General features: G+C 49.9%; 1 protein-coding gene across 1 annotated transcript in view; it reads right to left on the bottom strand.

Annotated features, from left to right (window-relative positions):
• The window catches only part of LOC118780137 (plexin-A1-like), a 186,703-nt gene that overhangs the window by 10,936 nt on the left and 147,834 nt on the right, over nt 1-27,933 (bottom strand). The window contains exons 13-26 of the mRNA XM_036532463.1: nt 24,410-24,561; nt 22,841-22,961; nt 22,192-22,328; nt 19,928-20,095; nt 17,564-17,657; nt 16,478-16,714; nt 14,570-14,713; nt 12,488-12,722; nt 8,877-9,019; nt 6,799-7,055; nt 5,067-5,133; nt 1,110-1,256; nt 670-829; nt 153-256 (exon numbers count right to left, since the gene is read on the bottom strand). Of these exons, the coding sequence (XP_036388356.1) occupies nt 153-256; nt 670-829; nt 1,110-1,256; nt 5,067-5,133; nt 6,799-7,055; nt 8,877-9,019; nt 12,488-12,722; nt 14,570-14,713; nt 16,478-16,714; nt 17,564-17,657; nt 19,928-20,095; nt 22,192-22,328; nt 22,841-22,961; nt 24,410-24,561 (2,166 nt within the window). The remainder of the gene's footprint in view (nt 1-152; nt 257-669; nt 830-1,109; nt 1,257-5,066; nt 5,134-6,798; nt 7,056-8,876; nt 9,020-12,487; nt 12,723-14,569; nt 14,714-16,477; nt 16,715-17,563; nt 17,658-19,927; nt 20,096-22,191; nt 22,329-22,840; nt 22,962-24,409; nt 24,562-27,933) is intronic.

Here is a 27,933-nt window from a genome sequence, read left to right as displayed (position 1 = left end):
TTAATCGATGCATTAATGCAATGCATATGTACACATGGAGGCATGTAAATGAAAACATGCACCAGGTCATTAAATAAGTCTAGACTGTCTGGGTGGTGGGAGAGATGGACGGAGGGTGAGACAGGTTTGCAGAGAGCCAGGCGGCTCCTTGCCTGATAGTGGGCCAGCGTGTTGAGGCGTTTCCAGTCGTTGTCGATCTTGGTGGTGACATCCTCGTCCTGGAGGATGATTCTGGCCATTCGGCCCTGACGCCATTCTGTGCAGGCAGGAGACAGACAGACAGACGGACATCAGCGCACACTACGCTATGGCAGAGTGACATACTGTACCCACAGTCACAGCCCTGTAGGTTACGACCCCCTGCTGGGGCGTGAAACACACATGGTATAACCCACATTCACACTGACTGGTGTACACGCTGTTATGCTGTCACACATTAGGAAAAATGTCAGTTCAAACATCATAGGCTCAAGTTAATAGTGAGAGGCCACAGATTTTATTCACTTAAGTGGATTGTGGGCATGGGAACTTTGGCAACTTGTGCATTATATAGCCCAGACACAGAGAGAGCAAATATCAAAACCAGCATATGAACAGGGGAAAAAAACAACTACACAGTGCACCATGTCTGCTGTCCTCCAATCAAACGCCAAGCACGGGTGTCCTCACCCAGGTCCATGTCCCCAGCTTTGGGCCTCTGGGAGTAGGGGCTGCCCTTGTACACTGCGTCCAGCAGCTTCTCCTTCACCTGGGTGATGGTGTCACAGTTGAGGCACTTCACCGTCACCTCCGGTGCATTCTCATTCTCCGGGTTTACACAGTGCAGGGTCTGCGGGCAGGAAATGGACGTGGGCGGGGTTAAAGGTTACCACGGTAAAGGGTGGGTAATTTCACCTCACACGTAGAAGGAGGGTCAGGGAAGCCTATGTATGAGTTAAGAACCAGACTCTATTGTTTTGTGATGGGGAGTTGGGACTCCTGAAAGAAGGCATGCAGCCTGCGTATTCCCCGCGGTGACAGATGGCCTCGGGGCCGGTCAGGGTTTAAGGCTCTTTGGCCATCTGGTGGATGCAGGGGATGCAGGCGTGCACGTGTGGGAGGAGACTGACCAGGGTCTTGTAGTCGATCTGCTGGCGAATCAGCTTGTCCTCGCTGAGGGAGTAGCGGGCCTCTCCGGTGATGGCGTCGATGGGGCCCTTCTCCATCTGCTGCTTCATGGCGCAGTACAGCATAAAGAGGGGCTCTCCTGCACACTCCTGTTCCAACACAGCAGAGGGGGGCTCAGTGGCCTTACACACACCTCAAAGCAGAAGGTCACAGGATCGAACCCCATGTGCAGAAACTGCCACTGTAGCACTCAACATTTACATTTACATTTATTCATTTGGCAGACGCTTTTTATCCAAAGCGACTTACATAGGTTACAGTTCTTTACAATGTTATCCATTTATACAGCTGGAAATTTTTACTGAGGCAACGGTGGGTTAAGTACCTTGCCCAAGGGTACAGCAGCAGTGTCCCAGCGGGGATTGAACCGGCAACCTTTTGGTTACGAGTCCTGCTCCTTAACCACTATGCTACACTGCCGCCCACAGTATCAACCACAGTATTTTACAAATGTTCATATTGTGTATTCCTCTATATTCTCCCCTATAAGTCGATGGTGTGTAAAAAAAAAAAAAAAGCCAGCTAGGACTGCCAAGTTGCAGCAGGCAGCAGCTTAAATCACATTCTAATCTAGCTGTGATGATTGACAGGGTACGGCAATGCGGAGTAGCATTTAGGGCCTTGGACACCGATGTTGTACCCTTGAGTGGAGCACTTCACCTAAATTGCCACAGTAAAAATTCTGTCTCATAAATGAGTCTGAGTAAAATGTGCCCGAAAGCGAGATTAAAAGAATATAATTACAGCAAGTTACCCCAGATAATAGCATCGGCTGAACAAATCAATAATGTAATGGCAACATCGGAGAGGCTTGCTATTTTTCCCCGAGTCTCGATAACATCTGAAGGAATATTACAAACATATCCCTATTAATTCAGGGCACCACACCACACAAATTACGATGCTCGTCAGGTAGAGGCCAAATAAGAACTCGCACCGCAGTGCAACTCTTTCAATCGTCTCGAGTTAAACTAAAGCCGTGCTACAACACCTGGCTCAGTATTCACAGCAGAGAAGGTCTTTGCTGGGAGTTTCAAAGGCATGCGTCTGATTTGTCCTTTACTCGAGGGACAAACTTCATCAGGCCTTTTTAACTGAGTATGTTGTGATGTCTTACTCGTGATGTCCGATGTGTTACTCTCATTCCCAGAGATGCAAAAACCCCAGTCTGGATATGACCAGAGCAAAAGGAAATGGAACAGGCTAAATGTAAGTCAACATGGCTCCCGCCCACCGCGCAGAGACAGAGTAAGGATTCCCACACTTGAGTGCACTGAAAATGTCTCCTGGCCGCCGTTTCCTCCAAACAGCGGCACCGCGTGCTGAGACCCGACGCTGTTCCTCGTTAGCGCTCTCGCTGGGACCAGCGAAAGGAACGCACAGTGTTCCTAAACGTCAACGCTCACTCACACAACGCAAACAGTTTAGAAGAAGCAGGCCACCCCTGCAGCTTTGTGTACAGAGCTGGTGGCAGCTGATGGGAGGGGCGGGGGGGTTAGGGAAGGTTAACGACTGAGTAAACGGAGAAGCACTTCAGAGTTGCAGACGCCAGTGGTGACAGGCAGGTTGAGGGCGTGGATCACCTCAGCATGCACATACACAAACATACACATATACACACACACACACACACACACACACATACACCCAATCTCACTGCCTCACAAACAAACACACGCACAATTGCAACTTATAATACGTAATGCATTCAGCAAAACTAAGTAATCAATTATATGGTTTTAGACTGCAGAAAACTAGCTGCGCTTTGAGCAAAGTGTGCAGATACCAATCTGTTCATCAGATGAACAAACACGGGTATGTGCTGGGAATTATTCTGCAGGGATGTGAAGTCTGAACACCAAATGTATGGATCAGTGAGGAAAGTTACAACAGACACTGAACTTCCTCCACCTCCTGGCACCCAGCAGCCCGGACTCTCCCCTGCCAGCACATGCCGTTAGCGTCTCGTTAGCATCTGCGGTAATTAAACAGACAGCTGCTAACGAGCGGGAACATGCATACATCATTTCCAGAGACCTTCTGATGGCACGCTTGTCTTTGAAATTATCTTTAATTCGAGATTCCGGCTTCATTAGGGTGCATTTGCACACATGTTCACAGGAGAGCGAGGGGGTGGGGGTGGTTGTGGGAGGGGTGCGGAGGCGATTGGCCAGGCCACCAGAAATCACGCCTGGAGCAGCTAATAACCATGCGGGGTGGGGAGGGGTGCACAGCCCACGGAAACTAACACCACTGCTGCAGAGCCTGGGGCATACCTCGTCCGCGGCACACACACACATACACACACACACACACACACATATACACACACATAGGCGCACACACACACACACACACACACACACACACACACCCACAAGCATATGCACATGCATGCATACATACACACGTACGTACACACACACACAGCCACACACGCACACGCACACACACACACACACACACACACACACACACACACAGCCACACACACAGCCACACACACACCCAGCTACACACACACACACACACACACACACAAGCATGTAAACACACACATACATACACACACACACAAACACACAGACAGACACACAGACACACACACACACACACACACACACACACTGCTGCTGGCAGAATGCTAATGCCCAAGTTGCCCTGCATCTCTCTTCAGTCTGATTCAACAGTCTGCTAGCGTTGCTCTGGGCCAGCGCCCCGTTCACCCTGACTGGCCTCTGGTCCATCTGAAGAAAGCCGCTCTTTCAAGTCGACTCCCCACTTTCTCCGGTGCACAAAGACTAACAGAGTGCGGCACGCACCCGGCTCTCGTCGGGCCTAATTAGCGCTCAATTGATAGAGAGGGATTGGGGAGCCAAGCCAAAAAAGTGCTAAAAGCTAATGGGAAAACACTAAATGAGTGACCAACCCTGCCTGTCTGTCCCCTACCCTCCCCCGCCCCCTTGTTACACAGCCGAGGGAGGCAGGGCCACAGACTGCAGTACCCTGCCTACAGCTGTTTCAGACTACCAAAATCAACCGAGTTTATAATTGCTTAGTGTTGTAAGCATTAACCTACATAATGTAATATTAAACACTCAGACCAGGAAGCAGATGAGGAATTTAGTTGTTCCCAGTGGTTCGGCAAACCTTGGGTGACTTCTGGATAGAGGAGTGAAGCGTTTGCAGGTCGAGTGTCCACCGGACAGCATCGTTGCTGGAGCCCCTGAGGAATGCCTCCCTCTGGGGTAGGCCACCTGCCTTGGGCTCCGTTTTGGCACCGCCACCCACTTCATGCTTGCTTGCGGGTTACTCAGCCAAGAACTCCAAGCGGCTCGATACCGTGTTTTCTTCAAAACACTCTCTCCCTTCCCTCTGACCTGTGCAACTCATCCGAATCCAGACAGCAGCAAAATCTCTTTTGGCTTCGGCAGAAACAGGAACTTTAACGCGACACAGCCCCTCTGTGTAGCGCACCCATTGAGAAGACGCGGCATGGAAAGACTCCCAAAGAGAGAAAAACTCCCCAAAGACAAAAATGGAAGGATGAACACTGAACTGAAAACTGAAACATGAAACTCACACTGGCTTTTGTTTTCCACCTCACTGCTTCAATACCTGAGGTAAACCTTAGCATTGCTCCATGACCTGCTGTGTACTGGTCTGGGGGCAGGGAGAGACTATCTGTGAGACGGATGGCCATGTTAACGAACAACTATGAGTATACGTAGCTCAACCTGTGGTAACTTTTGCAATTGTTTTAAAATACGCATTTTTACTTTTTTATGGTGCTGTTTCTAGGCCCTACTCTAGTGTCCAATTCCCCATGTGTTATCATAGGAGAGGTTTGTAACCATAGGCCAGTTTGCTTGGTGTGGCTCAAATTGTGCAAGGCTTACCTTCAGAAACTTGTAGAGGAGGAAGGTGAACCAGTTTGTCAGCATTTTCTCAGCGACGGACTCCGTTCTGGAGGAATGGAGCAGAGGGAAGTGTCAGTTTCCCATTCCGTGTATGGGAATGTAACTACTTAAATACTAAAATACTAAATGTCTAATCCATTGTAATATGCTTTAACAACCGAGATGGTCTTACATGTATGCCAAGACCTGCCCTTTCTATGTAGGTAACTGAGTGCCTAAATAAGCCAGTATCTGAGCGAATGAGGAAGAGAACAGTGCTCCCAGGAAAAAAAAGGTATTTAACTCTCCTTCCTGTGTTTGCAAAGGAATGTTTATACATTAAAAAGCCATTAATCACCCCATAAATGAACACAGGAAGTCTTCAAAGACTGTTCCCTCGCTTTATGAAATAAATAAGGAATAATAAACCTTTTTTTTTTCAAAAAAACATACAACCAATCTTCATTAAAACGAGGCAATTAGCATAATTAGGTAACTTCTCTCATTAATCATAAACCTGGTGCATAGTAATGACCCCCCCCCCAAAAAAAAAAGGTCCCCCAGAAAAGAAGTAATTAAAAGCCTCTGTAATTAACGGACTTTATTACTCCTAATTTGTTAACAGCACGGAGAGAGAGTGAGGGATGTGCACTCCGGAGGAAACGGGGGGGAAGCGGTTTGTTTCTCTCTCCTGTTTCTTCCTTCCCCCTACAGCGTCAGAAAGGCTTTCCTCCCGGTTAATTATACATTCACAGGGACTGCATTGATGGGAGGGGGGGGAGATACTGGGAGATGAAAGGAGTGCGACTTGTGCCAGAGAGCCAGAGAGGAGCTCACAGAGCTGCCGGGCGCATGCTGCAAAGGTGAGCCATGGAAGATGGTTGAAGACACAGCCGTGTTCATACCTCTCTTTCTCTCTCTCTCTCTCTCTCTCTCTCTCTCTCTCTAAAAGCACAAGGCTGGACATTTAAAACATGGACAGATACTGCACTTGCTAATAGGGGCTACAGATTTCCAGCCTGAGACAATACTGAACTAGACTGACTGGCCTTATTTATCTGATCTAACAGATCACAGCTCTCGCAGGTGGTCTGTCTGCACTGCACACTGGCTGTGAGAGTGTGGGGAGATGCATCTGGACAGAGGCTGCACTCCAGGCAGGGCTGATGTGGCCAGCCCTCGATCAGATGCACTTGCTGCTTCGCAAAGCACTCCCTCCCTGTTCCGCCAGCCCCTGCTGATCTCGGATCAGTGCTCAGCGAGGCAGGCAACGTGTTCACCCCCACCACTTCTGAACATAAGGCTTGTGGGTCATATTATTACATGTGGCTTGTGAGTGTACATATGTTTGTGTTTGTGTGTGGGCATATGTATGTGTGTGTGCATATGTGGGTATGTGTATTCATTTGTGTATGTGTGTGCATTTGTTCACTTGAACCTATGTACATGTATATGCGTGTGTGTTTGCATGTGTGCGTATGTGTGCGTATGCATATTTGTGTCCGCGTGTGTGTGTATGCATACGAATGCATTTGGGTATGTGCGTACATTTGTTGCTTGGGAATGTGTACGCATGTGTGTGCATATGTGTGTGGATATGTGTGGGTGCATACTGTATGTGCGTATTTGTACGAATGCATTTGTGTGCGCCGTGTGTACGTTCGTTTGCTTGAGAATGTGTTTGTGTGTGCGTGCGTGTGCGTGTCACACGAGGCCCGCCCTCCCTCCTTACCGGCGCAGTAGGAGCTTGGGGTGGTTCTTGCTCTCCAGGTTCTTGTCGATGAGGTCGGACAGCAGCTGTTTGAGCACCCCCGTGGCGTACTCCATCTCCCCCTGCAGGGCGGTCATGATGAGGGACGCCACGTTGCCCCTGTCCCGCATGGAGAAGGAGCGCTGAGCCTCCAGCGTGCGGATGAAGCTCAGCAGGAAGTGCTTCTTGTTCAGCAGCTGGCCGAACAGCGTCAGGGCCTTCTCCACGTTGGCTTGCACCTGAGAGAGGAGGGGAAGAGTACACTCTGTACTCACTGAAATCTCCCCGTCCCCACCACCAAACGTTCAATCAACAAACTCATTGGAGTTCCATGACAACGTCAACATGTCCTGGCTAAACCAAGAAGGAACATAGAACACATCGTCTCCATAGTGATTCAGTGATTCTGGAACGTTAGTGAACACAAAACCTCCTGCTGTAAAGAGACTAAGCAGGGTACATTGGAAAATATGGTGCAGATGTATTTTACATAATGTAGAGACTCTGACCAAAGATTCTCTATGGAAACAAGATGCTGGTCTACATACACCTTCCACTATTTTTTTCCTGCCACCTGAATGTTCCATTACCAGAGGTCTTTACCAGCAGCACTCCCCAACTCTTCATCAGCTTAAATAAAGATCAGACCTGAATAAGATCACAGACCATGAAGTCTTATAGAGAAAGACAGTGGTTGGAACAAGAGAGATTGGGCAGACTCCTAAAGCTACTCTGATGTTCAAGTCACAGGAGACTTGGACTGGACTGGAATCTGCCACATCTCATAAAAGCACACATGCTCTCCCTCGTCAATCCCACAATTCCACAGCTCTGAACTGACACTTACTGGCTTAAGGAAGGGCCCAGGCTAGGCAGAGAAAAAGGAATAGCGTTCTTTATCAAAAAGAGGCAAAATCTGTTTTATCCTCCTGCGAACAAGCCTTCACGCCTTCAACACGCCTCCCTCCCCCTCCCTCCTCTTTCCATCCCTCTCTCATTCATTCATCCTCCACTCCCAGCCACAGGAATTAAATACCGCAGCCAAATAGGCATTCAACCAATATATTCCATAACCTGATAAAGCACCAGTTTTCTACAACACGGATTAATAAAGTGCTTCAATTTTCTTTGCCCCGCACTAAATGAAATTTCCGTGCCTCGTGGGAAAAGTCTGTTGTACTGTAGGGCGCTTTGGGGAGCAGCACCTCGCAGAGCAGTAACAAACTGAATAGGCATTTGATTACACAAGGGCCCTAAAGGGAAATTTGATGGAGAACACACACACGCTCATATTCACCCATGTATACACACACACACATATATTCAGACACACACACGAACACACGAACACACACAAACACGAACACACACACACACACACACGAACACACACAAACACACACACACACACACACACACACACACACACACACACACACACGAATATACACATGAATATACACACACACACACACACACATACACACACACACACACACACACAAATGTGCATAATATATTGCCACTTTCAGTGCTATTAATTTCTTTGGAAAGTGTGGTCTTGCAGGACATAGTTCTGTGTTCCACGCTATTTTGCACTGAGTTAGGCTCCTGGAATTACCACAGCATTAACATTCTGTATCGTGCTTTAGTGTTTCGTCCTATTCTTTGGCATGCTGGGCTGGACTGTGCCACAATGTCCTACCCTGACCTTACCTCCTGTAGCATGAGGTAGCAGTGTCCTACACACAGTTTATTTGGGTCATTTGCAATAATCTAAATGTCGCATAGCCTTTCCACACCAGACTGAATAGCACAAAAAATTCTGGAGCAGGTCCTGGGGTATGTCTACAAGGTTGCTAATGGATTCTTGCACTGGTAGAGCCGAATTCCTCAAGTGAGGTGACAGAAGTTCTTCGAGGCTTAGTGATCGCGGAGGAGGTGAAAAGTCATGTGGTGCTAGAGGAGGAGGTGTGGAGGGCACCATTATAATGGAATAATGCATTTTGTGTAAGCTCAGCAAAACTGTGCACAGGCACAGAAAGCTCTGTGACCCGTACCTCCATCTCCTTGAGCACAGGGTGGTCCTCAATGCCGGGGAACAGCACCCTCATGGCATAGGTCCTGTAGTCCAGGAAGGGGATGCCTGCTCCGTCGAGCTCCTGGGTTAGCTCGTGGATGTCGGTCTGCAGCTCCGCGAATGCTGGCGGGGGGAGAGATGCGGAGATGTAAACACTGGCATGCTAACAGCAACGACAACCCCCACACCAATGGCAAACAAGAGAGGAAGAAAAGCACAGGGACCATCACCATTTGGTGTCTAGAATAAGCTGACATTTTTTTTTTGTGCATGAATTACTGTCAAAAGAAAATGATGCAGAAAAAAGTGAAAAGCATGTCCTACTCTCAGACAAGGTAGTGGATGGTAAATAGTAAATGACATGAGGCGGGGCTAATGGAGAGAACCAGGGGATGGGAGGAGCCTGGAGGTCCCTCCCCTGTCCGTATCCTCCCAGAGGGAGCTTGGAAACAAACCAGTGAGGATGAAAAAGCGTACAACAGTATCACAGTCGACAAAACTAAACATGACACCTGTGAATTAATAAAAAAAAAGGTAGGAATTAATTCAACTGGTACTAGCCAAATAATGTAGTGTATAAATAACACAGCTAACACACACAAAGAAATTCTGTTCAGGAAAACAGGTGAAAAACAGGATCAAAGACTATACTCAGGTTGACGAATCCCAGGTGGAGTTGACAGAAAACTAAAGAAAGCACTATTGGAGTGTAATAACGTGTAATATGCTTGAACTGGGTGAAGCATTCGTTGCTGTGCATTGCGATTTGCCACTTGCTTTGCACAGAAATTGTACGTTTTTCCTTGTTCGGGGAGCGGCGCGTATACCCGCTCCACTGAATAACCCCAACACGTGAGCATGCTTATTTACATTTTTTAATCATTCTTCAAGTACAGCGCGCCACAAAACAACAAAAGTTTTTTTTTTCCCTTCATGTCGCGTCAATCTATTTAGTTTCATTTCAGGGGGAAAGAGCTTGCTCACGCTTCGTAAGAAAGAAAGTCAATTAACCGCGCGAGTGGTTAATTAATAATGGAGTCGCGCGTTTCATGCGTGATTTCCTCCAGCTGCTGCGGCTGCGGCGCTCCGCCGGGGAACGACCAGCGGAGAGAGAGCGAGCATCTCTTCTGTGCACGACTTTACTGTACTGTGAACATCACTGCTGGCAAACGTTTCCGCGTTCTGCACTGTTCTTAAAGGGCGTCTTTCTTTCTAATTGGAGCTCAAATTATCTTTATTTCTAATTGGAGTTGAGTCAAAATGGGATCGTGGTGTGGATATGCTAAACACGATGTCCGATGATGTCCGAAGCGAGAATGAACCAGATAAACCATGCAGCTGAATTGAGAGGCATTTACTTAGGCAACCCCTAAGACTGTGATTTGTAAATGCTGGGTGAGTCAAGCTGAACCGTTTCCCTGGGTTTTATTAGATCACAGGCTGCCCCAAGAGAGCTTCACACTGCTTCAGCTGCAGTTCTTAAAGAAAGACGAAGTAGCCACGTCCCTTACATCCGAGCCACCGCAATTTGGTGCAATGGAACGGAATGGAAAATCCGGTGATTTCCCTTGGACTTCTTCTGCTACAGTGTCCCCGGAAAGCTGGCGGCTACAGGCATCCCTCCCTCCAGTAATAAGCACTACCGATCTCCCCCTCTCCAGTAATAGCACAGCGCAGTCGCTCTCGGCCATTAAGCGTGGCTGTGTTTGTGTGTCCGTCTTGATTACAGCGTTCTCCGATAGCCCCGTTACAACGGCTCAGTGAGTTCCGGATTTCACATCTTTTTCACGTCTCCCTGACCGGTACTTAGCAGGAAACTTCCCGCCCCTGTCCGCCCCCCACTGACTCTAGCCCCACCCCTCATACCCAGGCATTACGGGCCGCATTTGTAACGGAGACAGGCTCTGCTTATTTATCTGTTCGCTTGGAATACCTACTTATCCTACATTTTACATAGTATCCATTTTTAAAATCGAATACTAATGGGTTATTATTATTATGATTGTTATGATTGTTATTGTTGTTATTATTATTATTATTATTATTATTATTATATTAGCATTACTAGCATTAGTATTATTATTACTATCCGGCACACTTATTCAAGATGGCTTCCATACCTCAGCAGTTGTGTCCCACTCAGGATTTGAACCTATGACCCTCAGGAGACAAGCTCAGTTATTAACCAGCTACACTGCTCTGCCACCTGCAGAAAAGACCCACGCTGCTCCTCTCCTGGCCCTTTGACGTCACCTGCCCCTCACGTCATGTGAGGTGAGCTCCCGACAGCATGCATTTGTATGGGATCGTGACAGTTGTCTATTTGGTCCAGACTGTACGCAAATCACTCTAAATCAGGCCATCCAGCAAGAGACGAGCACATTGACAGCATGAATAAATTGCAGAACGGTGGCGGCTTCAGATCCATTGCTTTCCCTGAGCGTTTCACTTGGAGCGGCACTCGGGGTGCCCTCGCGCTCTCCCTCTCCCTGTCATCCATCACTCTGCGTGACTTTCCTCCGCCCCTGTCCCTCCATCCATCTCCCGTTTGGCGACAGACTGCACCGCTGCGCCGGACTGACAAGGTCGCGACCCCTGGACAGCTAGTCACAGATAATGGCCAATTACTCTGTGTCCGGCCGACGGCTGGCAGGCGCCGCGCCCGGTGCTGAAACAGTGTGTTACGCCGAGCTGCCATCGTGCAGGCGGCCCGCCACCGAGCCACACAGTGCCCGGGAACCGCTAAGCGGGGGGATTCACAGGTGCTCTCTGGTGCTGGGTCATGCTTTTCAAACCATGTTCCGTTTTTGTCCGTGGTTTCCAAGCAGGCTTTGCAGGGGACATGCTAATGCAGTGTTTCCCAATCCTACTCCTGGAGGCACACTGTCCTGCATATCTTCTATCTATCCTTGCTGCTTGATTAAATCATTTGTGCTCAGCTAATCAAAAGTGCCACTGATGAGTTCAGTCAGGTAGGTAGAGCAAGGATAGATAGAAGAATGGACTGTTGCCCCTTGCACAATGACAGCGCGACTCCTCCGATCACAACTCTTACTAACAAACTGCAAACATGTATGGGTGAATATTTCTGTAAAAGCTTTAAGTGGATCTTTAGGGAGTGCAGCCTACACAGAAATCTTCAAGGGCCACAGCTGTGGCTCCTGAACCCTGGATCAAAAGGCTACACTGGAGGAACACCACCGATGGACAGGATGTTTGAGGTATCAGACAGGAAGTGAGGGGATGCAGTAGGGGATGGGAAGAGATGGATGATGGGATGGTAAGGAGAGCGGAAAGCACCAAGTGGAATAATGAAGTGATGAAGGAGACATACAAAGTATCGAGCAGAGTATACACAGATATAGAAAGAAAAGAGTGAGGGGGAGAGTAAAAAAGAGAAGGAGAAAAAAGTGGGGGAGAGAGGGATGTGGAGGAGGGAAAGTGAAACAGAGAGAAACAAAGATGTGTAAAAGTAAAAGAGAACAGGGAAGGAGAGAGTAAAGGAGAGAGAGGAGCGACAGACTGAGAGACAGGCAGAGAGAGAACGGGAGAGCGAAGAGGAGGATCGGCGGAGGAGAGCAGGGGCTGTACCTTCCTTGCACTCCAGCGCCACGCGGGACTCCAGGTTGTCCATCTGCAGCTGCAGACGCTTGAGCGTGCGGTCGGCATCCCGCGACTTGCGCTTGTAGGCGATGAGCACGGCGATGATGACCAGCAGCAGCAGCCCGCCGCCGCCGCCAATGCCGATGATGGCGGGAAGCGTCAGCAGGCTGTCCGAGTAGATCTGCAGCGTGCCGGGGGAGTACTCGAACCCGCCCGCGCGGATCTGCAGCGGCACGCAAACGCACACGCGCACACACACACACGCACAGACGCACACACGCACACACACAAACCACACACAAATAATTATACTAAGCTTTTTCAGTGATCTCAACCTAATAGCACAAAACATATTAATACTTTTATCACAAAACTTCCCCAGACAACAGCTACATTAGGTAATAGCGTTTCTACATGTGACGATGGGTCACAGAGTTGCTGTTCTGCATCTGCCACAGGGTACTGCCCGGTTTTTCAACGACTCCAGGCAAGTAGCTGAGTGCTGCTGTGCCATCCCTTCTTTGGCGAGCGAGGCCCAGCGTCCTCGGCCCGGTCCTAAGCAGAGAGCTGCAGAACACAGCCACAGCTTAAAGTGCTGCAGGTGACTCCAACCCCCAGGAACCAAAACAACTTTCCGCAGAAACTCCGAGGAGGAGGGGAGGACCGGACTGGGGACACAGGCAAAGCGCAGCTACGTGGCTGGACCGAGAGCAGGCAATCTCAGAGCCTGTCAAACGGGCTCCGCCCTCCCGGCCCCCGCCCCGCTCCCGCAGCCAGACGTGGCGCCTCGGTGGGACAGGCGAGCGGGAGCGCCCCGCACGTATCTCGATTTACACGGGGAGAGAACATCTGCGCCCTCCTCTCAGGGTTACCCCACAGCGGCGGGCCAGACAGTTCGGGAATGGAGAGAGGCGTCTATTTTTAACGCGATTGTCAGATGAACAAAAACAACTATATAAATATATAAAAGGGACATCTTTTCATTATTTTCCCTCCCATCTTGGATGTGACATCTTGTCCTGGCTTAGCTGGAAAACCCATCTGAACCTCTGAGCCGCCAGCCGTTTTGTGTGACATCAAATCAAATTGCACTAGCACTGGCAGAAATAAGACCCAAATATATATATTTCCTGGGTGACATGGCTATTTGTGTGCATGTGTGTGTGTGCGTGTGAGTGAGAGAGAGAGTGTAAAGGGAAATATAGTGCTGCAATGTGGCAGAGTGGAGCACGGACAAGTGAACAAAAGTAAAGGGGAAAAGTAGTGCGAAAGAAAATGAAGGGAAGAGGAACATTGTTAACAAAAGTGAAGCAAAGCAGAGTAGTCTGACCAGAAGCACACGGCACACTGGAGCAGAGTGAACGTAAACGTGATCAGAAGTGAAGGGGAGCAGTGTGATCAGGAGTGAAGGGGAGCAGTGTGATCAGAAGTGAAGGGGAACAGTGTGATGAGGAGTGAAGGGGAGCAGTGTGATGAGGAGTGAAGGGGAGCAGTGTGATCAGGAGTGAAGGGGAGCAGTGTGATCAGGAGTGAAGGGGAGCAGTGTTAACAGAAGTGAAGGGGAGCAGTGTTAACAGAAGTGAAGGGGAGCAGTGTGATCAGGAGTGAAAGGGAGCAGTGTGATCAGGAGTAAAGTGGAGCAGCGTGATCAGGAGTGAAGAGGAGCAGTGTGATCTGGAGTGAAGGGGAGCAGTGTGATCAGGAGTGAAGGGGAGCAGTGTGATCAGGAGTGAAGGGGAGCAGTGTTAACAGAAGTGAAGGGGAGCAGTGTTAACAGAAGTGAAGGGGAGCAGTGTGATCAGGAGTGAAGGGGAGCAGTGTGATCAGGAGTGAAGAGGAGCAGTGTGATCAGGAGTGAAGAGGAGCAGTGTGATCAGGAGTGAAGAGGAGCAGTGTGATCTGGAGTGAAGGGGAGCAGTGTGATCAGGAGTGAAGAGGAGCAGTGTGATCAGGAGTGAAGAGGAGCAGTGTGATCAGAAGTGAAGGGGAGCAGTGTGATGAGGAGTGAAGAGGAGCAGTGTGATCAGGAGTGATGTGGAGTGGTGTGAAATTCAGTCAGTCAGTACGCACCGTCACTTTGTGCTGGCCGGTCAGGTTGGGCCACTCGCAGAGCAGCTGTGTCTCTGACAGAGTCAGCACGCACGGCGTCTCTCCGATCAGCACCGTGTAGTTCAGCCTCGCGTTCCCGGGGGCAGAGGGAATCAGGTTCCGGCCCTTTAAGGCAGGAAAGACAGACATAGTTTTTCTCTCCATTTGTCAAACACGAAGACACGGACCAAAAACAAAACAGACAACCCAATTTACCGTGTATAAACAACCACCCCGGGAGAGGCTTTCTTCTGCTCATTAGAGAAACATAACCAAAAAATAACTAACATCAAGCGCTTGATTATCATTTTTGATCTAGGTGAAAACAGATAAGTGTCTGCTTTTTAACACCACACCCCCACCCCCCACCCCAAATCATTCCTATGAAGCAAAATTAAAGGGCCTCTTCTTATTGGTTCAGTACTGTAAATACTCCCCTCAAAGATGCAGTGCTTCATAATAAAGTTTCCATTTGAATGCTGTCATATCAATTATACATGAAAGCAATCAATGGTAATAAGTTAGTGGATTACACTCTGTTCATACTGTACCTCTTACAGTATGCATTTTTATTTTCTAGGTGGACAGCGGGACATTCTAAGGTGGAGAACAATGGCGAGCGGCTAGGGAGCAGGTGTATTTAAGCACACCACACAGGCGCTGTGATGTACCATGCACGGCGCACAAATTGGAATTTTGGTTGTTGTTGTATTTAATTTGTAGGTATTGTAGGTAATTTGCTAGGTATGAGTGGACGTGTTTGGACAAGCAGACACTGTGCCCACAGCAGGCCTCACAAGGAGAGAGCAGGCCGGGCAGAATAGAACAGGTTTCTCCCCCCACTGCCAGAGCAGCGTGAAAACAGCGCAGACTCAGGTTTTCAATATCCCCCTCGCACCAGCACTCGCTCTGTGGAGCAAGGGTCATGTATTGTCTATGTGCATTTTTCTGGCATCATTTCACACAGCTGCACTAAGGCATCAATAGATGGTGTGACCAACACATCCAATTAAGTGGGTAAATAACCCCTAAGTACAGAAATCTTTACCTGAAATTGGTTATATTTTACAAAACCCGCAAGGCCCCACAATGGAAAATTAATGGCTCGGAAACCGTAATGCACATGCACTGTCCCTGATTGCTTTGTAAAATTGCCTTCCACCTATTCTCATCGCTCTGCTAATGTGCAGGTTTTACAAGCGGAGCAAGGGATTCGCCGATCAAAACGGCTTCATTACAATTTTTTTTTTCCTCGGCTAACAAAGAAATAATGGAAGTCACGCTTTTTCCTTTTCCTTTTCAGCTGGATGAGGGAAATTATCGTAAAATACGGTATCATGCTGGGTTTTACAACAGCTTTGAAGTTTAAGGGTGTTGGGGGAGGGGGATGAAAAGACCAACTTATTGAAGACATTTTTGAACATCTCAGTTGTTTCGGCAGAGGCTTAAAACTGCTCTCAAAAAGATAAATAGTTGCTGAGAAACACTTTGATATCTTTAATGATACAACGAGGTGCTGACAGGTATGGCCATTTACAGTTATTATGTAGAGTTAGTGTAAGCAAACAGGATGCAGAGAGATGGGTTTGACACCCCCTTCGAGGGAGCTTCCAGTATAAGAGAGGGAACAAAGGAGAAAACTGACCAATGAGAGAAGGCACAGCTCTCCTCTGATCACAGGTAAAAAGACTGAAGCAAGGGTTGTTATAATCACTGCCAACCAATGAATCCTGGGTCTCTACTCAGTCTAACGCAATGCAAGGATTATGTTTTTTTCACGTATGAACATAAAATTTACTCAAAATTAAGGAAAAATTAAGTAGACTGGACTGAGGCCCTAATTAACAGCAGGTGGCACTCACGTGTCTGTCTGTCTGACGTGTCTCCTACCTTGAGGATGAGCGGCGAGCTGGGCTTCAGCTCCAGAATGCCAGTGGGGCTCAGGGGCTCAAAGACGGGGTCGGGGTAGTAGCTGAAGGTCTCGTTGACGACGACCACCGACTGCACGTTGTCCATGCGGAAGCCGATCTCGTCAGGCCCGCTGCCCATCTCTGAGACGCCCTTCTCCGAGTGCGCCACCGATGGGGCCGGGCACACCATCACGGAGTTGTTGTAGACAGTGCAGTTCTGTGGGTGGAGGGGGGAGGGACAGACAAAAGAGCTCACTGAATGGACGCTGCTATCGTACCTGAAACGGAAGTTCTGAGAACCTCGACGGCCCCACCACAGACGATAAAATCTCTAGCAGCTACTTTAGAAGGCCCCTTCAGCGATGCGCTGAGTTACTCCACAAATGAGTTTCCCAGGGCCTGTTTACAATCGGACCCAGATGTGGGCTGACAGTAAAGCGTTTCTGCTTATTTACGGTTGCAGGGTTTCTGAATTTTCCCGACTTGCACTTTACAGCCGCCAGCCCAAGTCAAGGGTAATTGACTTGTATGCAAAAAAAAAAAAAAAAACCTGGAGCCTCATTCTTCGCTCTTAATCTGATGACAGTGCCTTTAAGATGCTACCTTTACAGCATGCAGTATTAGTTGTTACACCCGGGTGCACTTATTAAATAAGGTAATCTGCGTGCTAACCAACTGTAAACCCAACGACAGCTGTAGCCGTCTTTGTGAGACAATGGATGGATTTAACTGGGCACAAGGGAAAGGAATGACACTGAGGAAAAACAAACACACGATTCTTCCCCGCCACCCCACCCCAACCTGAGCTGTAATGTCTTTTACTTCAGGTGGAACTCGGAGAAAGGTTATTCAAGCCCTGTGGTGCTAGGTGAGGGGATATTTGCCAGCTCCAGTTTATCGCTGGTTGACATTTCAAAGGTTAAGCTGCCGGGAGGAGATTCCATGTCTTTTTTAGGAGTCGAGCACAAACAGGCCCCAGGCCGGGCGACCGGCTGACCGGTGGGAAGATGAGGACTGCCTGGATGCTGCTGGTCTGAGGATCTCTGGGACCGGAGTCCATACTTACGTGGAACGATTCTACAGAGCCGTACTTGGCCCGGATCTTGGGCTCCTTGATGGTTGCCAGATTGGTGCCGCTGACCGTCAGCAGGGTCCCGCCGCTAAGAGAGGAGACAAAGAGATCAGAGCGGTTAAACCCTACATCCACTTTGATACGATCTCCTCCGTCCATCAGGCATTTCTTTACACAGAACCCTTCCTATCCACGGGAGGGCCGCTCCAAACGGAGATTTTGATCGCCCCAGTTGGAGGGGGAAATGTACGACCTCCCCCCTTGGCTTAAAACCCGCCTTGCCGTGTCCTCCATCACCGCACGTGAGTGCATGGCTCGGAGCACTGTTTGATGTCGGTCCATTTTCCCAGGCTCCTCAGCGGCTAATGTCATTCCCGTCGAGAGCCCGCCTCTGGTTTCCTCTGAAAGGCCTTTTAACTCCGGTAAAAGATTCAGGGACTAACCGATGGGGTTTTCAAAATAGGTTTTCTTCTGTAAGCGTGGCGGCTATCTGCCCGGATCTCATCTCCTGCAACAACATGGTTCCTTGGGGAGGGAGGGGGTTCAAAGAGGTATAAGGAATCTTCCCCTTTATTTATTTATTTTCCATGCTTTGTGGCCATACAAAAAAGCCCTCAGGGCCACAGGGGGCACAGTGGGCTCTGATTGGCTGGGGGATTCCTGCGGGTTCCTGCAGGATTTCCAGTGGATTGTCAACCGGAGACCCCTTCAGCCATCAAATACTAAAGACTCCGAACCCCTGTCCCATCATGCTCTGCTTCCCTCACTTTCAAACAAGTGGAACCGCACAGGGGTCAACAGGTTCGAAATGTAACCTTTCCTGTTAAATGTAGAACACATCACCAGAGGCCATTATTTACGAGTGCGTCTAACCTTTCCAGTGAAAACAAGGGCTGAACCTTGTTTTTGCAGCCACAGGCTAGAGTGTAGCGAGTGAGTGTGGTGTGGGTTAACCATTTCAGTGTCCTCTATCTCTGGGCCTTACGGTCCATTGCCTCCTATGATTAATGGAACAGGCAGCAGTAGGGAACAGTGTTTGGAGGAAGTGCCCTGGAAGCGAGGTGAATAGTGTTTTCAGGTTGTATGTAGGCAGTTGCCAGTGCAATCCCCAGGTGGGCTCGTAATGATTTATCACAATGCTTAACTCAGAATTGCTTAATATGGACATATACAAGCTGAGTGAATGGATATGATGTAAAATGCGACCTGCGTAAGCTGCCCTTCATAAGGGAAACTGCCAAGCAAATCCACAAATCAGCCAGAGCTTGAGCCGAGAGAACAGAATGGGTGGAGGTGGGGGCGCGGGCGTGGGGGGTGGGGGCAGCAGATGAAGGAAGCGAGCCGAGACGAGACGAATCGATGATCGCACCAGCCCGGTCGTTTCCTCCATCTGAGGAAGGCGAGGGAAAGAGTTCAAAGAAGTTTACGGCTGAGCCCCCCCTGCACATCTCAACAAAAGGGCTCGTATTGATTCATGGCTTCATCTCTGACAGGGGTACATCCGGTACAGAGACAACCCGTTCCCCGGTTCCTTCTCTTTTTTTAAATCCACTCGTCTCCCGTAGTGAGTCAACAGAGGACTCCTTTTCCCCTTCCAAGCCTGTCCTCTCTCTCATCTTGCAGACGCGAGCCTTGATTTGGAGCCACTGCCTGACCTCACCCAGCAGAAGCGCTGCAGGGTTCGGTGGTAAACCCCGCCACGGGATTCCCAGAAGCCCTGCCTGTGATTAAAGCCAGCGGCTCGCAGCAGGCCTGAGACGTGCACGCGCAACTCCACCAACACTCCACTTCCTCCTTGCTTCCGCCACTCTTATTCCTTGACTGATTTTAAAGCTGGTTTCACCCCCTACCCTCCTCCATCCCCGCTCCACTCCCCCCCTCACCTCCCCCCTGGAGAATGAAGCATTAGTGTTCGGCTCTGGTCTGCTTGCCTAGCAGGTGCAGCCTACATCTCTCCCCACTCCCCCGAGGGACACCGTCCTGCAATTTGTCACCGCGCAGCGCAGGTGTCAGGGGCGCCCCCTTGAGGGCCTGGTGTGAACTGCCACCCTAAACTAGGTCGGGGCGTAAATCAATATCGCAGGTGAAAAACGAGGTGCTGAGGGCCTGTTGCAGGCGAGCTTCGAAAAGCCTCGGGGCTTCACACAAACAGAAACAATTGGATGGCGTTAACTGGTTCATGCTTTACGATCCCTTAGCTAGCCGCACCTCCAGGAAACACTCTGCTCTCTGTCGTCAGGGAGAGAAGCGTTTCTTTTTTGTGGAATTTTCACAGGGGAAAGGGGTAGCCGAGGCCTGTTTTTGGGCTAGAATGACACACAAGCCACGGGCGCATCCGGGCGGCTGCCCATGTTCTACCTGGCAATGCTCCAGTCGGGGTCGATCTTCAGGATGGTAGGGTCCTCGGTGTAGTTGAACTTGACCTCCGGGTTTCGCAGCTCAGCCCAGTTGATGTCCACCATGACCGGCGTTCCCCCTGCGTTCTGACCGGCCGGTGTCACGCACACGATCTCCCTGGCGCTCCTCCTGCAAGGGGAAGGGGGACAGGCAGAGGTCAGAGGTCAGCGAGAAATAAAACGCTCCTGCGAGCATTCACGAAATCACCGAACCCCCGCTTCAAACATCCGACAGCTGGGAGAGACGCGGCAGATCGGAGTAACGAGTCAATATTTCTGACGCAGACAGAAGCTGTCATTTTAAAGTCTAGTGCTTTTGAAACAAACTTTCAGCATTGCGAGATAAATCACTCTACATTACTGCAGCTGCTCCTCTACATTTTTTCCTACTGTCTCCAAATTCTGTCACTTCTGTCCTGCAAATGGATCCCCTCATTTTCACAGGAGCTGGGCACACCTGCCAGGGTAGACAGATGTAGGACATAATTATGTAAGTTAGACGCAGGATGGAGGACATGGGACACAGCCTGTTCCTGCAGTGACTCTGACTCCTAGGTTTGCCGGAGGACACGTCCCAAGCATCACTGAGGTCCTCCCTGTGCGTCACATGTAATTTTAAAAAAGAAAACAGCAGCACACCACCTGTGCTTTTGGTGCACATCAGGCCCACGGTTTCTGTGCACGAACGACAGCACGTCCCACGTTCAAATTTGTATAATGTCACACGCTCGTCCGAAGCTAAATCAGACCTGCTTACGAGGTAATTGCTTCTTCAGGAAAAAAAGGAAGCGGCTCCCAACAGCAAGCAACAATGGGAAGGCCGAGTTTTTTTCTCGCCGATTCCCGCTGTCTTGTGAGGAGCAATTTCGCGTCTCTGAGACTCCGGCTGGAGATGCGCGGCTAATGCCTCCGCCGGTTCTCCTATCGGCGCGTTGCCACGGCAACTGCTTTCACAACACTCGTCACAGAAGCCCTCAGAAGACTGTACATATTTTGACAAGGCGCTTGTCACAAACACAAAGAATGAGGGAGAGTGAGTGGGAGTGGGGGGGGTGGGGCGGGGGGAGGGGGGCAGGGAGTGGGGATGCATATAGCATAGAGCTGTATAGTAAGAGACAGACGGTGGAATTACCTTTAAGGTACATACGAGTAATAATAAATAAAATACAAGAACACATTATGATTACAGCAGCTGGGGAAATTTAGGAATGATTCGGATGATTGTTGCATGCTTTAGCATCGGAGCTCTGGAATGTGTCCCGTCACAGGCAGCCTGAGTGACAGCTGCCTTGTTGTGAAGCAACATACATACGTACAAATACATTTAAACACAGTGGGATAGAGATATATCAACAGATCAACAGATCACCAGACAGACAGGAATGCAGGCAGGCAGACAGACAGATAGATCAATAGATGGTTATTAAATGTATATGGAGTACCTCTCATCGTAACAGACGTATATCAGTTCATAATATATACTGATAGACGGCACTAAACTGGCATATGAAATATCTGGTTATTTTGTGCTCTTACATAATTTACAGGTGAAACTCACCTGGGTATAATATTTACTATGATGGATTCTGGAGTGGATTTATGATAACAGCAAATAGAGGATCTATATATGAGTAGACAGATGATATTTGCAGATAGTTCATTCATGCTGGTGAGGCTCCTTGTGCCTCAGGCTTCTTTCCTGTATCATACTTGAGTCTGCATGTACTATGGTATAGCTATCTTTACACAATGGCATACAGGACAGGCAAAGGGCGTACATTTTATTTCGCCACTGAATGCACTGATGTTCTACAGAGAGGAGATGAAGAAAGGGACGGTGAAAGGCAGCGGTATTTCACACGCGATGGCATTGGCTGCGTTCCAGGGGCAGAGCACACACGAGCCGATGAGCAGGGCGGCCATCTCCAGTTCCTCCATCCTGTCAGGAAATTGGCGCCGGGACAAACAACGCTATCACTCACGGCCGACACGCAGCCGTCTCTGCTACCCGGGCGAGCTGTCAGAGACCTCACACGGCACAACAAGCCGATTGGAGCTTAAAACGGAAAAAGGGGTGTGTCTATTCCTACTTCCTGTGCTGTCATTGGTCCAGAACCCTGGCTGTGTCAGGCATGTCTGAGAGGTGGATCGCAGGCTGGAGTGGGGGCTGAGCGGACTGAGCGGGCACTACAGGCCCGAGCGGTGTGACGGAGCCGGCCCGCTCACCTCTCAAACCGGCAGGGGCGGAGCCCGATGTTGATGGACACGGCGCTGCCGGCGTTGAGGTGGTTCCCCTCGATGGTGATCCGGGTGCCCCCAGAGAGAGGGCCCTGGGTGGGCTGCACTCGAGAGAAGTAAGGAGTCTGGAGGGAAGATGAGGAAAAACAGATATTAAGAAAAAAATTACATCTAAAAATTCCATTATATGTCAATGACAAATCACGCATATGGCATCACTTTGGAAATTGAACGGATTTATGCGTATGTAAATCTATCGAGAACCACACAAATATTTTCTGCAGAAACGGGGCCTGGATAGAGGGGCCTGCAGCAAAGGGAATGAACCTCCTGCAATAACAGGCAAGTAAAACACCAAATAATGATTCTAATACCAGCATGAAGTCAAGCACACTGAAAGCCTGGAGCCGTGAGAACAAATTGCTAAATACATTACATGCAGCCCATTGCAACCAAATGATGCATTTGATAAGTAAAGCCTCGGCTCCACAAAACTCTGTCGGCGTGGTGGGTAATGTATATAGCAGAAAGTGCTGGTGCACGGGACTCTGGTCTTCATCCTGATGATGGAAAGAACTCTGCAATGTAGTCTTAAACGTCTGCCCCCTCCCCCTACCAGTGACATCCCGCTGCTTACCACGAAGGTGAAGGTCCTGGGAGAGACGGCTCGGTAGTCGGCCATGCAGTCCCGCACACACACCTCCACCTGCGCCGCGTGGACGGGGTAGCCTGTGGCGTCCGCCAGCTGGCACACGATCCTGAGAGGGAGGGAGGGACACGGCATTGGAGCGCGAGTAAGGGTAGCGTGTGAGTAAGAAGGGTGGAGTGTAAGAAGGATGGAGCGTGAGAAAGAAGGGTGGAGGAGTAGGAAAAGGGGGGGGGGGGGGGGTTGAGGAAGTAAGGATGACTGGTTCCTGCACTCCCTGCAACCTTTCCTCACCTCACAGAAACACGGTCACCAACGTGTAAAGGAGGGGTTTTTAAACATTTGTGTGTTTGTGTATTCTTGCACCTGTGTGCATGCATCCGTGCATAAATGCAGCTGAATTTTTCTGACTGCATGTGTACGTGCATGTAGAGGTGTGTAAGAGCGTGCCAGTGTATGCATGTATGAATGCATATGTATGTCTGCGTGTGTACGCATGTGTGTGTGTGTGCGCGCGTGCATGTATGTGTGTACATACATGTATGAGTGTGTACGCATGTGTCCACGTGTGTGTGAATAATTGGCTGCGCTGGGCTTTCAGCGCTGCTGCTGCTGCTGCTGCCGCCCGTCCCTCCACCTGCAGCAGGTTATTAACTCTCCTCCCTTTGTCCTCTCAGCAGGCGACCGAGCAGACGGCCCCTCTCACTGACGGTGACGTCACGGGCCTGATTCATTCACTCGCCCGCTTGCTCGCTCTCCTCCGGGCGTCCAGCTGGACCGCTATCGCAGTGGGCAGACGCCAAGGTTAATTAAAATATTTTAAGATCCTGACGACGTGGTTCTAAAACGCTCGTGATTTTATGTCTGTGCGGAAATTAAAGACGAGCAAATGCCACAATAAAAAAAAAAAAAAAAAAAACTCAAATTAAAAATGAAAGCCGCTTATCTCTGCAGTTGAGGAGCAGTGTAAGTAAATAACTGAGGAAGAAAATGAAGAAGAGAGAGTAGCAGGAGTAGCAAAAGGAGGAAGAGGAGTAGCAGAAACAGACGAGATTGTTGAACTAACCCAGATTCAACGTGTTACACGCTCCTGCCTTCCCCATTTAAAACCAGCAATTCCAAACCGCCAGTACCTGTCTCCCTATAAAAATGTTTGTGTGGTGGCGCTGTATTCGGTTCAAATGTAGACGTCCCTTGCTGATCTCCAACTGCCTCCACTGCCAAAAGCGAGCACTCCACATCAGGCACGTTCACAGGTGGAATTTTGCAAATGCTTTCTGCTGTCACCTGAGCGTGGAAGGCCGGCTGAAACCGGCTGATATTTGCCTGGTGGTTAATTCTGCGCAGCCTGGAAGATTGCGCTCCGCTCGCATCCGTCTCTGTTTGATGTGTTTGAGTTGGGTTTATCTCCGGCTGATCGCGCCGCGCTAGACCTTCAGCTCGCTCTCATCTCTCGATCCGCACAGAGGAGGGGATGGAAGGAGGGGAGAGGAATAGAGCTGCGACAGGGGGAGGGAGGGAGGATAGAGGGAGAGAGAAAGAGCAGGGAACAGCTCTCACCGCTCAGCACTGATGTACTCCTCCTCGATGGGGTGGCAGAGCACTTTGCCCAGTCGCACTCCGTTCTGGATGTCCCGAAACTGGAGGCCCAGGTTCTCCCCGGTGATGGTGAGCCTGGTGCCGCCCTGCCGCGGGCCTGTCTCTGGGTACAGCTGCAGCAGAGAGGAAGAGAGGGAAAGGTCAAGGGCAGCAGTGGAACCAGGCACAGAGAGCGCTCACCTCAGAGCCTCACAGCAAAGACCTGAGGGACAGGCACCGGTGGTGGCCAAAACATCTCTCTGCGGCTCTCCACTGGACGCCACTGCTGGTGACGCCTCCACACAGACAGAGGGCGATGAAGCGAACCACAACCCCAAACACCCGCTCACCTCTAAAAAAGACTCTCCAAGGACAGTCCCATGAATCCTGACATCTCATTGGCCCGCTGGATTAATCCCCACCCCTAATTCTCAAAAAGAGAAACGTCTACCCGCCAGCACCCCTCGAGGCAACGCTGCACCCTCTGGAGTACAGAGACTGGCGCTGGGACTGTGGAAGGGACGGGCGAAGGGCGGTGGAGAGGGCCTTTGGAAACCTCCCCCCGCACCCCACCCCGACGCCGACAGGCTCGAAATCCAGCAGCTTTCATTTTAATAAAGAAAAATGGCCCCTCGGTGTGGAAGGAAGCAAAGTCGCGTTCAGCGCTCGGCGAAAGCCCCCAAACCCCCCCGCATCCCTCGCCTTAATTGAAACTTATTACCCCGGCTCCCGCGTCGCCTCCCTGCAGCCGCGGACCGCGTGGCGGCGGGATAATGTGATTTATTTAGCGGAATTATTCCTCATAACGCGGACAGGTGTGGCATGACAAAACAAATATTGTGACTGATGTGCGGTGCCGAGCGGAGCCGCTAACAACAATCATGATATAATTATGGGTAATTTCATAGCCCCGCTATTCCTTTTCATCTGGGTCCGCCGATGTCCAGGAAATAACGCCGGGCTGCCGCCCCCCCCGCCGCGACCCCCAGCCCGGCACAGCTTTCACGCCACGGCCTGGCTAATGTCCCAGCATTATCGTGCTTTTAATGCTGGCCTAACCGCTAACAGCAGCTCCTGCGGTCCGGTGGGCCTTCCTTAAAGGCCAGGCGCGGCGGCACAGGCGGGAGCGGCACGGCATAGCGGTTAGGAAAGGAGCCCTGTGACCGGAAGGCTGATTCAGTGGTGTGATATTGAGTGGTAACGCGGGACAAGGGCAACTTCCATGTGGAGAGAGGCTTTGATGTAGCTGTTTTGTGTGTTCCATTATCTCCCACCCGATTGTGGCTGCTAGGTTGTAAAGACTCTGCTATAAAAGTCCCTTGGTCATCAAGGTGTCAGTTAAATCCTGGCTGAGTCAATTTCTCAAAGTTTTCATTAGTACCCCATGCAGAAAAAATGGTTATAAACTTCAGACGTGGGTGCTATTACAATTAAATGACAGTGGAATGTAATAACCCTCATGATAATTTGAAACGGAGCTATAGTTTAACAGCAGCTCCCCCTTCCCTCGCCCCCTGTTTGGTAGTGTGGAGGGGTTGGCTGTGGAGCAACAGAGAGGGGAGGTGATTACCCAATGAAAGAGGAGAGGGGCCATCTAAGCACAGTGGGGTCACAGAAAGATACTGTGCTCCCCAATACACATGCGCACGTGCGCGCACACAAACGCAAACACCGACTGCACCACGCCTGTCAGCGAGGCCACACCCCCCCGCTCTGGCCGTCGTTACCTGGAAGAGCTTTCGCCTCTGCGGGCGGGCGTCTGGGTTCGGTTCACGCCCGCGCGGTGCCAGCGGGCCGGATGCCCGCCTGGCCCGGCCTGCAGCCAGAGGCATGCCACCGTACCAAGCGCAGTGACACGCAAGCCACGCGCCGTGCTCTGAAGGCAAGAGCACCATGCGCTGCTACTGTCAATGCTGCAGCCACAGCCTTTACCATGTTACCTTACCAAGCGTGGATACTTCAGAAAACACCACTCTAGTTCCTCAACTGATGAGCAGTCCAGAACAACTTGATATCCCACAGTCGTTCTTTTTTCTTTCGTTAGATGTCCACATCTAGACATCATATGGCATTCATTATAAATATCTTCGGTTCATTTTCAGTACATTTTCAGTCCAGTAGTACATTGGAATGTGGATGTGTTTCTATGGAGTGCGGTTGGCACAACCGCCCACTACAGCCATGACAGAATGACACAGACTTGGCTAAAAGGATGTGACATCACGTGCCCTTCAGTTCACCAAGCCTGGGGCTGTTCAGGAGCATGGCACCCCCTGCCTTCAATTTCAAGAACTGCATTCTGTTCGTCCTGATAGCTACCTTATTTCCACAGCGCAGAATCAATACGTTGTTAGAGAGTCCTCTCTTTCTACAAGTCTAGTCGATTGTACCTAATTTTCCCCCTACCCTGACTGTATGATGAACACAAGGCAATGGTGCAATTTGCACAGCTCTTTCTCTCAAACACACACACACACACACACACACACACACACACACGGCCAGTCACTGCATCTCCTGCTTTGTTTGTTTTTTTGTCTCCCCACTCCCTTCCTCCTGCCAGATCCTCCTTGCTAAGCTTCAGAATACGACCATCGTTAACGCTAAGGAAGAAGACACTGTCTGGAGACAAGACAAGGCACTACTGTGCTGCTCAATTTCCACAGTGTTACTTTTGCTTTTTAGATATGCAGCACAAAGTGGGTCACACACACACAGACGCAGACACACACACACAGACGCAGACACACACACGCACTCACATACGCACACACTCACAGGCGCGCACAAACAGCAATATTTAAAAGGAAGGGGGGTGTATAATTGGATGGTTGATTTCAAATGAATTCAAATTCAAGACTTGACACTAGAACTGGCTCTGAGGCGTGTGTGTGTGTGTGTGTGTGTGTGCGTGTGTGTGCGTGTGTGTGCGTGTGTGTGCGTGCTTGCTTGTGCGAGGCAGCTTGGTTTGGTGCTTCCAAGAAAGAACTACAGCTAAACAAGACTTGAGGGAGTCAGACCTGAGCATAAAATCATTGGCCTTTCACAGAGAGCAACGGCAGAGAAGGGAAAAAAATCTGGTCTGTAATTGGTTTCAGAGGGGTTGTTTAAAATGTAGCTTCAGATCCCCACAGAGAGAGAGAGAGGGAGAGAAATCGAGGGAGAGGGAGAGAGAAATAGATAGGGAGAGAGACAGAGAGAGGGACGACAGAAAAGATGGAGACAGAAAGTACAAGAGAGAGATGAGAAGCAGAGGGAAGAGATGGAGGGGGGTGGAGAGAAAAGTGGGAAAGAAAGAAGAAGGGGGAGGAATTGAACCGATAGAGAGAGAGGGAGAGAGAGAGAGAGAGAAAACAGATGCGCGGGAGAGGCCGGAGCGAGAGAAGCCGTTAATGACGGCGCGCTTCATTCTGTCCGGATTAAAAACGGACAGGGGAACGCCGATCGAAGGCGCGGGGGCCGGGAGAGCGGCGATCCCTCTGCCGAAAGGACCGAGACATCGACCG

Source organism: Megalops cyprinoides, chromosome 7, assembly GCF_013368585.1.
Source record: "Megalops cyprinoides isolate fMegCyp1 chromosome 7, fMegCyp1.pri, whole genome shotgun sequence".
Taxonomy (NCBI): domain Eukaryota; kingdom Metazoa; phylum Chordata; class Actinopteri; order Elopiformes; family Megalopidae; genus Megalops; species Megalops cyprinoides.
This window is presented reverse-complemented; position numbering and strand designations above follow the sequence as displayed.